This window comes from Bidens hawaiensis, unplaced genomic scaffold (assembly GCF_021521415.1).
Source record: "Bidens hawaiensis isolate Kalapana, Puna unplaced genomic scaffold, B.hawaiensis_p1.1 tig00053334_1, whole genome shotgun sequence".
Taxonomy (NCBI): Eukaryota; Viridiplantae; Streptophyta; class Magnoliopsida; order Asterales; family Asteraceae; genus Bidens; species Bidens hawaiensis.
In genome coordinates, this window is record NW_027499612.1 from 46,978 (window position 1) to 57,864 (window position 10,887).

Sequence of the window (10,887 nt, forward strand, 5' to 3'; positions counted from 1 at the left end):
ATTTTCAATGTTTAGACTCACTCTTCACCATCTTCATAATCTTCATCACCGTCAATGTAGATTCTTTTGGTGTTTTGTTTTCGGTCATAACATCTATAAAACATACGTGGAAAACATCGGTTTGGTTTTTTTGGTTTTTTTAAATGGATAACCAAACCAAAACCGAAAAGGTGGTTTTTTGAAAATCTAAAAAAATAAACCGTCGGTTAATGCTTCAGGTCTATTTTTTTTGGTTCGTTTTTTCGGTTAGTTCGGTTTCGATTCGGTTAATTCGGTTTTTTGCTCACCCCTATCCACAATGGTGGATGAGTAAAAAAAAAAAACTAAATGCGCCACATCAGTTGCCACATCAGATTTTCACTCATTCACTTTCAAACACAAAAAATTCTCATTTCTCCTCCAACCCTACATTCACTTTTAAACACCCTTGTATAGCACATAATCAGCTACTTCTATATTTTCTTTCTAAAAACCAAAATAACTTTATAAGTATCTTATTTTTTATTTCATATTAATTAAATATTTATATATGGTTAGTGACTTTCGAAAAAAAATTAAGATGGTTACCGTTGGTATTTTATCTTAAAAAATAATATTTTTACCGTTGAAAGTAAACACAAACAAAAAAGTTTAGTTTTCTTAATTCAAAAATAAACATAATTAAGGGGGGGGGGGGTTGACATTGGTTTCATAATTTAAATAAAATTTGAAAATTAGAGCACATTTATCATATTTGCTTTCATTTAGTTTTGTGGATATGATTTATGTAACATCCTACTTTGGATAATCATAAATAAAAGAATTTTGTTTACTTAATAGAGTGTTAATATTTAGGTAAGTTAAAAAAAATAATAGAGTGTGGGCTTAGACAATAAAAGATGTAATAAGAGATGGTGATGGGCCTTATGTCCATGGGCTTAGGGGTATATAAACAACCTTAAACTTCCTTAAAACCCTAAACTATCATTTTCTTCATCCAGCCTACATAACACACTAAAAAACACACACAAACACTCCTCTTTCATTTCGGATCCGATTTGAATCCGAACCAACAAGAGTTTGTGTTAGATCTACATCAAGCAACAAAAAACACGTCTAGATTCACGCGTTGAATCAGACCCGTGTATCGAGTTTCCAAACGAATCAAATCAAATTGAAACTTGATTCGATTGGTTTGAAAACTCTATTCGATAGGTTCAAAATCTAGCCAGGGGCTAGGCTCCTTGGACCCTACTAGGGGATGCCACCCCTAGAACCCCCGCTGACAGGGGCACTGCCCCCGGACCCCGTTCGTTGAGGGTTTTATTAACCTAGAAACATGATATGGATCGTAGTAGTTATATATATATATATATATATATATATATATATATATATATATATATATACCTTCAGGTATGTATATACCAGAATGTGAATATGATGTAAATTGCACGTAAGTGAGTAGACTGCTGGCTTGAGGAGGGACACATGGCAGCGCATATGAAGAATGAGACTTATGATATTTTTTATGTTTGAACTTAAAGACATGTTTGAATGTTTGTGTAAATTCTGAGATTATGTGTGAATGGTTGACTTTTATATATTCCGCGAAAAGTTTTAGTTCACTATGATATTTAGAACTATGTTTATGAGTAAATCCAAAGATAATGTAGGGCACTGGGCCTTAAACTTTAAACTGAACATCACCTCCAATGGGAATTTGTCCAGTTCATAATTCTGAAACATAACTAAACATGGCATTGGAGTTAGAGTTGCTCTAATGTTCATATTGGTTCCACTTGGTTTCCTTTTTTGCAAGAAAATTACAGAGTCAACAATGCACATCCTAATTCTTGCAACATGGCTGCTCTAATATGGCAATTGTTGAGTCAGTGGTGCAATATCCCGCCCATTTATACATTCTCCATACAGGATTTGCTTAAGAGCCAGGGGGACATACTAACTAATTTTGTCACACCCCATCCTAAGGCAGAAATATCAGGGCATGAAGTGATTATTCACAGCTCTCAAGATACTATCATGCAGTATTAAAAGTGACCATATTAGTTAATTTAAATTAATTTTTCTACATAAAATAAAACAAACAAAGTACATAATCTGGAAATGAAAGCAACAATATAATTCAAATTCAAAATTAAATGTAAGTATTAATTTATTTCTTCTAATATAATTATCTCTAAGTTCTTCTCCAATCTTGTAATCAATTCAAACAAAAACCTGAATATGCGTATAAAATAAATATAGATTTTGTCATCAAAGGTTGAGTGAGTAAAACATCAGTCAGTTAAGTATAATATAATATCAAAGAGCAAAACTATCCTTACGAGATAAACAATCAAGCCAATGAGCAATTAATGAGAGTCTTTTAAACCACTGTCTTGCAAGGTGGGCTTTGGCTACTACGACGGTCATATGATCATACTAATAATGTGAATATGATGGACCTCTCCGAATGCGTTCAAATAAACAAATTAACATATAGCAAGTTAGTCAAATAATTGATAGCACACAAGGTTTACAGTTTGTAATGAGAGTACTAATAATATATAAATAATGTAAGATACGCATAAAATTACCCGAACATGAAACAGGTCGGGTAATGGTTAACAAAAAAATAAATGAAAAATTGAAATTGTAACAGTATCCCCTACTTTTGGGAATTTCGTCCCGAAATTGGAGAATTAGTGATAACAAAGAGATAAGGGTACTTCAGTTTCATCTGGTCTTCAAGCTCCAAAGTAAACTCACAGCCTTGTTTAGAATTCCAATGGACTTTAACCTAGGGTATGCGACTTCGTTTGGTTACTTTGTCCCTGTGGTCCATTTGTCAATGGGTTGTTCAATGAAATGCATAGTTTCATCAATTCAAACTTCATCAAGAGGTGTATGGAGATTACCCTCGGCAAGACACTTCTTGAGATTCGAAACATGAAACACCGGATGAACATTTGAGAGTTTGAGAGGAAGTTTTAGTCTATAAGCAACAGGGCCAACTCTATCGAGGATTTCAAAATGACCAACGAATCGAGGAGCTAGTGTTCCTTTCTTTCCAAATCTAACCACTCCCTTCCATGGTGATGCTTTGAGCATGACACAATCACCAATTTTGAATTTAAGAGGTTCCTTATCTTATCCACATAACTCTTGTGATGGCTACAAGCGGTGAGAAGGTTTTGACGAATTTGAGCAATACTTTCGGTCGTTTCTTGCACTAATTCCGGACCGGTGATTTGAGATTCTCCGACTTCGTTCCAACAAACCAGGGAACGACATTTACGACCATAGAGGGCTTCCAAAATCTGATTGAAGAGACTTCCAAAAGCGAGAAGTAAAATGACCATCTCTATCAGAAATAATAGTTAACGGGATTCCATTATGACAAACAATCTTCTCCACATAAATATGCGCCAACTGATCAATATACTACGTTTCTTTGATGGGTATGAAATGAACAAATTTAGTTAAACGATCAATGATGACCCAAATACTATCATGTTGCTTACGAGTAGGAGGAAGCTTTGTAATGCATCAATAGAAATATCATCCCACTTCCATTTGGGAATGGGAGGTTTCTTGTGTAAACCAAAGGGTCTATGATGTTCAGCTTTCACTTTGCAGCACGTGAGACATAGAGAACAATTCCTTTCTTCATTTTGGGCCACCAATAGATGGAATGAAGATCAGCATACATCTTATCCGCACCGGGATTTATGGTGCATCGTGAATTAAAAGCTTCGTCCATAATAAATGTGCGAAGATAATAACGTTCATGAATCCATAAGCAGTTAAGAAATTAAGGCAGACCATTGTGTTTGGTTTCTAATTGAGTTTCGGCACCACATGATTCCACTCGCATTCGTAGTCTCTAAGCAATTCGGCCCGTCGACGTTGTCTCAAATTGACTTCTTTTTGATCAAAGATGTGTTGGAGACTCTTATGATCAATAAACATCACACATTTCGTACCACAGATATAGTGTCTCCATATTTTCAAGGAAAATACGACGGCACCAAGCTCGAGATCATGTGCTGTATAATTTTTCTCATGTACCTTGAGTTGTCTCGAAGCGTATGCAATAACCTTGCCACGCTGTATGAGAACATAACCGAGACCTTGGTCAGAGGCATCACAGAATATGATGAAATCTTCATTACCTTTGGGAAGAGAAAGAATAGGAGCATTAAAAAACATTTCCTTAAGGGTTTGAAAGGATTCTTCTTGCTTTGACCACCCACACATAAGGTTTACCCTTGTGTGTTAAAGTGGTGAGGGGCAACACAATTTTTGAAAAGTTATGAATGATACGACGGAAAGATCCCGCTAATCCCAGAAAAGATCGGACTTCGGTGGGAGAAATCGGAGGTTTCCAACTTTTGACGTCTTCAATACTTGCGGGATGAATACCCTTGTTTTGAGAACCGAGCCCCGGTGCGGAAGAGTGAATAATCGGTATTAACGGTGGAGCTCGGATCCGGGTTAGGATCGAATCATAACACGTATTCACTCTTGAACTATAATAATGGACGGATGTGAAGAGTTTGACTTGATTAATAATCAATAATAGGATGAAAAATTGTAATCAAAACACAAAAGATAGATTTAGTAGTATGATTTCATTAACCGAATGATTGTCATGAAGAACACTCATACATAGATTCATACATACATAATCATAATCAAACGGCCACCCGGGGAGAGCTCTTCCCCGGGGGCAAACTCTCAACATAATAAAAAATCTCACAATGCACACATGACATAAACAAATGACCTAAATCATCTATTTATACTAGTCTTATGTCTTGTTCTTCACTCCACCGCCACTTGGATAAGACCAAAGGAATAAAATATAATACAATATTTCACCCGAAAAATGCTTCAATTACTCGTAATAATATCTTGTTGTCTTTATTTAATTTTTCATTATAAACGAGTAATGATTCGATGTGTCGGTCTAATATATGATACTCAACAATCTCCCCCTTAGACCGATGCCATCGAATCACTTTCACGATCACCTCATAACCCGATGCCTTTCATAGAAATTCTCCCCCTCACAATAAGCGTCTCCCATTTTTCATTTTAAATCATCTTCTCTTTATCTCTTTCGGATATAGTTGTATAGGCATAATATCGAGGATTCAAACTTCAATGATCAACTACGAGTTAATCCAAAACCGCAAAATGAAATAAACTCAAAATTTTCTTTAAAATGAGTCTTTCACTTGATTCGACAAAAATTTGCAATGAAATTCCATATAATTTTTCTCCCCCAATTTCGTTGCAATGTCATAAACGAATGTGTCTTCAAATCAAGTGCGGGTGAACATCTTTAATTCAAACAGTCTTGACCATCCCTATCAAGAATTGTTGATAAATATTCAAAATAAACGAATTAAAAGATACCTTTTGTGGTTGAAAGTTGACATTTGGCATGATCAACTCTTGAAATGATCCGGATAAATCAACCAACTTGTTCTTGTAAGCACCTTGTTGAAGTTGTAAATTTTTTGTGATTTTTGCCCTATTTTTGCTCAAAAAGTCTTCAAAATGACCAAAATGCCCCTCGTTGACCCGACACAGTCAACAGCTGAGTTGACCAGAAAAGTCACCTCCAAACGGTCACTCATACTTGGGAAAACATTTTTCATTAAGAACACACGGTCAAAAAGTCAACGGATAAGCAAGTATACATCATTTTGTTCATCTTGACCCGTTTGACTTTTGAAACTCAACTAGACATGCTCTCGAGCAAAGGACATTCTCTAAAGCAAAGGACATTCTCCCTAGCAAGGGGCATGCTCGTGAATATGCCTTAACATTTTTCTTTAAAAAAAAACTTCACAAGACATGCTCGAGACAAAAGGTATGCTCGAGAATTATCATGATATGCTCGGAACAATACTTTTGTACTCGGAACTTTCAAACACTTGCATACTTTAAAGACATGAATCAGCAGCAAAATTTACCATTTTACCCAGGCTGCAGCTGCGTACTGTTCGAGAATTAGGCTCTTTGTTCAGTCCATAACCGCTCGTGTAAATCAGATTTCATCAACAATATATCAACTCGTATAAATTCAGCATGTTTTAAAAGCAAATTCAGCTCGTTAACAGCAACTTCAGCCCGAAAACAACTCGTTTCAGCACTTAAACAGCAATTTTCAGCACGTTTTCGTTCGTTTCAGCAATTTTCAGCACGTTTTCGTTCGTTTCAGCAATTTTCAGCACGAAACAACGCATTTTACAGTAGTTTCAGCAACTTTAGCTACGTTAAACAACTTATTTAAGCACGAATTAGCCCTTTTTCAACGATTAATAAGAAATTTCAGCGTGTTTTTGGCCCGTTTCAGCACGTTGACGTTAACAGCTCACTTATCAGTGGACAGCAGCAAAAACAGTAAATTCATCTCAATTACAGCCCGTTAAAGCTTGTTTCAGTACTTTTCAACAAAAATCAGCACCAAAACAACTCGTTTACAGCAGTTTCAGCCCTTTTTCGGTTCGTTTCAGCAAAATCAGTAACAAAATAGTGAATTTCAGCTCGTTTATCAGTAGATTCAGCACCTTTTCGTATAATCAAATACAAATTACTAAACTGCCCCTGCTGCATCAATCTGTGTAGAAGAATCTAATCATATCAGCAAGTAATCAAACAAAGTCTTATCTCAGCGAAAACATATTTGATTGCAGCAGCTGCAACATATTATCAAACAATATCTACTCGCAAATAGTAATCCGATGTGCAGCAGTTGTTCACTTATGACATCAGCATCAGTTCAAAATAAGTGAACTTTGCTAACCACTTTGCTAACAGTGGAATCTGCAGCAACATATCAGATTCAACTTCTCGTACACTAGATCAGCAGCATCCAGATTTCAAATCAATTGTCCTTTACAAAATAGTGCAGCAGTTGCAGCATTAGGAGCTCGAAAAATCAGATTTCTGGGGCCATATATCTCGCATTAGCAGCAGCACTTTAAGTACTCGTGAAATAAGTTGTATTATCAATAAATATTATGAGACTGCTCTTAAAAACGTGTACAGCAGCAGTAGACACTTGTACATGCAGCAAATTAGTCTTGTAGTAGCTGCAAAAATGACCTTAATGCCCTTGCTATATGTTCATGAATTAATAGATCAGGAGAATTTTTGAAATATAATCAGCAAACGGTACGTATATGTATCCACAACAGCAACTTCTCGTGTATATTATTACCATATCAGCAACAAATAACACGTGTTTAGAACCATCAGCAACAAACAAAATTTAGCTCTCATATTATTTAGTTAATCAGTAGAAATAGGATCATTTTGCCCTTGCTAGAATGTGCAGCCCCTTAACTGTTGGTAAAATCAAATTAGCAGCAGCAACAACTGTACGGGCATATAAACTAAGAAGAAACTGCTCTATACTCATCAACTAATTATCAAACAGCCCCTAATAAAAATATGCAGGAGCAGATGCCGTCAACTGTTCGTGTACGTACCAGCAACAAGAAGACGAAAATAACCCAGCACCAACTGATCTCTTCGTGAGCAAAACTTCAGCAGCAAACAACAGCATCAGTTGCAACAACTTGAATAACCAAATTTCACCAGTATAGGAATAAATAAAATCTGACTCGTTCCTCGAGAGATTAAAACATACTAGCAGGCTCATCCCTAGAAGCAGCAACAGTGACCATATGTTCATGACTAATTTTCTCAAAGTTGCTACTTTATCTCGACTGCTCGAACACCATACCAAATTTGTTAGTACATAAAGTCAGCCGCATCATCTGTTTGTGAACACAATTCCGCAACTATTCCGAACACATAATTCAGTAGCACCATCAACTCGTGAATTATCAAATATCACCGTGCTAACTGGTCGTTCAAACAAATCCACATCTTTCAAATCCGAAATATCCTCCAAACACATCATAATCATCATACAAGCCATAAACAAATCAATTTTCTCTACATAACACCAATTCTGATTTCCCCCAAAACAAACAGATGAACCACCCTAATTTCAAGATATGAAATTAAACACTTCATACATGAATTTAATCATTAAAATCTCATCAAACTATCACGAAATCAACATTCCATAACCAATCATTCATCCATTTCATGAAATAATCCGATCTAGAACATCAAACATAAACGAGTTTGACCAAAAACGAACCGAATATTGTAGATATGGACAATACTGAAAACATAAACATGAAATTGATGTTGAATCTCCGAACTAATCATCGACCCAAACATCAATCCACATCTATAATCCTTCAATCATCAAATTTCATCCAAATCCATGTAAAAACCTATAAAAACTTCAACGAACTTCAAGTTTAACGTCCATGGCGAATTCAAAAGCGAAATGAATCAAGTTCAGCGGTTAAGTTGAACGATTCGGTAACCTCGCTCTGATACCAATTGTGAGAACCGAGCCCCGGTGCGGAAGCGTGAATAATCGGTATTAACGGTGGAGCTCGGATCCGGGTTAGGATCGAATCATAAAACGTATTCACTCTTGAACAATAATAATGGACGGATGTGAAGAGTTTGACTTGATTAACAATCACTAAAAGGATGAACAATTGTAATCAAAACACAAAAGATAGATTTAGTAGTATGATTTCATTAAACGAATGATTGTAATGAAGAACACTCATACATAGATTCATACATACATAATCATAATCAAACGGCCACCCGGGGAGAACTCTTCCCCGGGGGAAAACTCTCAACACAATAAAAAATCTCACAATGCACACATGACCTAAACAAATGACCTAAATCATCTATTTATACTAGTCTTGTGTCTTGGTCTTCACTCCACCGCCACTTGGATAAGACCAAAAGAATAAAATATAATACAATATTTCACCCGAAAAATGCTTCAATTACTCGTAATAATATCTTGTTGTCTTTATTTAATTTCTCATTATAAACGAGTAATGATTCGATGCGTCGGTCTAAAATATGATACTCAACACTTGTCGTTGACGATATGGCCCAAGAACTTAACTTCTTTAAGCTAAAACTCGCACTTAGAAAACTTGGCGTACAATTGTTCCTTCCGAAGGAGGTCAAGAATGGCATGAAGGTGCTCTTTGTGATCTTTCTCAAATTTCGAACAGATCAAGAAATCATCGATGAACACAATTACGAATTTATTCAAGTAGGGTTTACACACACGGTTCATAAGATCCATGAAAACCACGGGTGCATTGGTTAGCCTAAAAGGCAAAACACGAAATCTGTAATTCCCATATCGAGTACGAAAAGAGGTCTTGGGGATGCCATCTTCATTAACGCACCATATTTCTTCTTGATGAACAAAATAGGTACGCCACAAGGAGAAGAACCTGGGCGAATAAAATCCTTGTCCGAGAGTTATTGTAATTGACTCAAAAATTCTTGCATTTTGGAGGATGCAAGACGATAAGGTACTTTAGCTACGGGTTTAGCTCTAGGTATAAAGTCAATACGGAATTTGACTTGGCGAATAAGAGGAAGTCCGGAGTCGTCATCTGGAAAAACGTCGTGAAAATTACGCACAATCAGTATGTCGGATATCTTCCTTTCTTTATGCTCTTTCTCCACCACTAGAGCTACGAACGTAACGTACTTCTTACAAAAATAACATTGAGCTTTAAAACACGACATGAGATCAAGTTTAGATGTAGGCGTATCACCGAACACGTTGAGGACACGATCATATATTAGAGATATACGGAGGTTTTTCTCGAAACATACAACTTCAACACTATTAAGAGTGAGCCCATCCATCCCTACAATAATGTCGAAACTACCCATTTGCATAGGATTGAGGTCGATACGGAACTTGACTTTATTTAGAGTTATGACGCAATCCCGAATTACCGAATCAATAATAATAGAATTCCTGTCGGCTACTTCTACGGAAAATGGCTTAGATAACTTATCCAAAGGCTTATCAATAATATACGGAAAATCCAAAGAAATAAAACTCTTAGTGACACCCGTATTAAATAACACCGAAGCATAAGGATTACTAATGGGAAACGTACCATTCACCACATCGCTGGAACGTTGAGCTTGATACACATTTAGCATAAACACACGACCATTTGACCCTTGAGAGGTTTGAGAAATTTGGTTCAATGGGGGAGCTTGAATAGCAGGGGCTTGAGTTGATGTAGACGGAGGAGCCATGAGTTGAGGCACTTGGGGCTTATAGGCTTGCGTGCATACACTGGCGGAACTTGGGGTTGATAGGTTTGCACTTGGTAGGCTTGAGCAGTATAGTAAGGTGCGGGATAGACTTGGGCTCGTGGTGCATTGGTGGCATCGTGTGGTGCAGGCATGACATCATCTTGACGAGCATGGGCAAGTAATGGGCACATGTTGCAGAGATGGTTAGGGTCTCCACAATGGTAGAAAGCATGGGTATTAGGGACATCGGGTTAAGTATGAGGGTTAGTAGCAGGTCTAGACGCATCTGGTGCAGACCATGTTTGGATGGCTTGCGAACCAGGTGGTGCATGGAAAACGTTAGCAAGATGACCTTAATGATTGCATTGGGTACACGGTCAGTAAGGGGATTGAGCAGGGTGACGACAGTTACATTTAGCACAAAGAGAATGAGGTCCGGTGTAGGCTCTTTTGTTTGGGACATTTGGGTTAGGTGTAGGTTGGTTATTGGGTTGGTTAATGGCATAGTTTTGGTGATAGGCCTTATGCTTGTTGTTGTTGTGGTTCATGTTGTAGCGGTTATTGTTGTTATTGTAAGAAGGTTTGGGTTCGGCTTTAGCATCTGTGGATGAGTCAGTTTTGGTCTTCTTTGGAGTAGGGTTGGAATCCTTTCGGGACATGGTTCCATCCCTAACATGATCGTCAGTGAGGGAAGCAGCT

The 10,887-nt window shown here is 37.0% G+C and overlaps 1 protein-coding gene across 1 annotated transcript; it reads right to left on the bottom strand.

Moving 5' to 3' along the window:
* Nucleotides 1-9,387: 9,387 nt before the first annotated feature.
* On the bottom strand, nt 9,388-10,188 carry LOC143600080 (uncharacterized). Its single transcript, XM_077077867.1, has one exon. It carries the CDS (start codon nt 10,186-10,188, stop codon nt 9,388-9,390), a length of 801 nt encoding a protein of 266 aa, XP_076933982.1.
* Between the last annotated feature and the right edge of the window lie 699 nt (nt 10,189-10,887).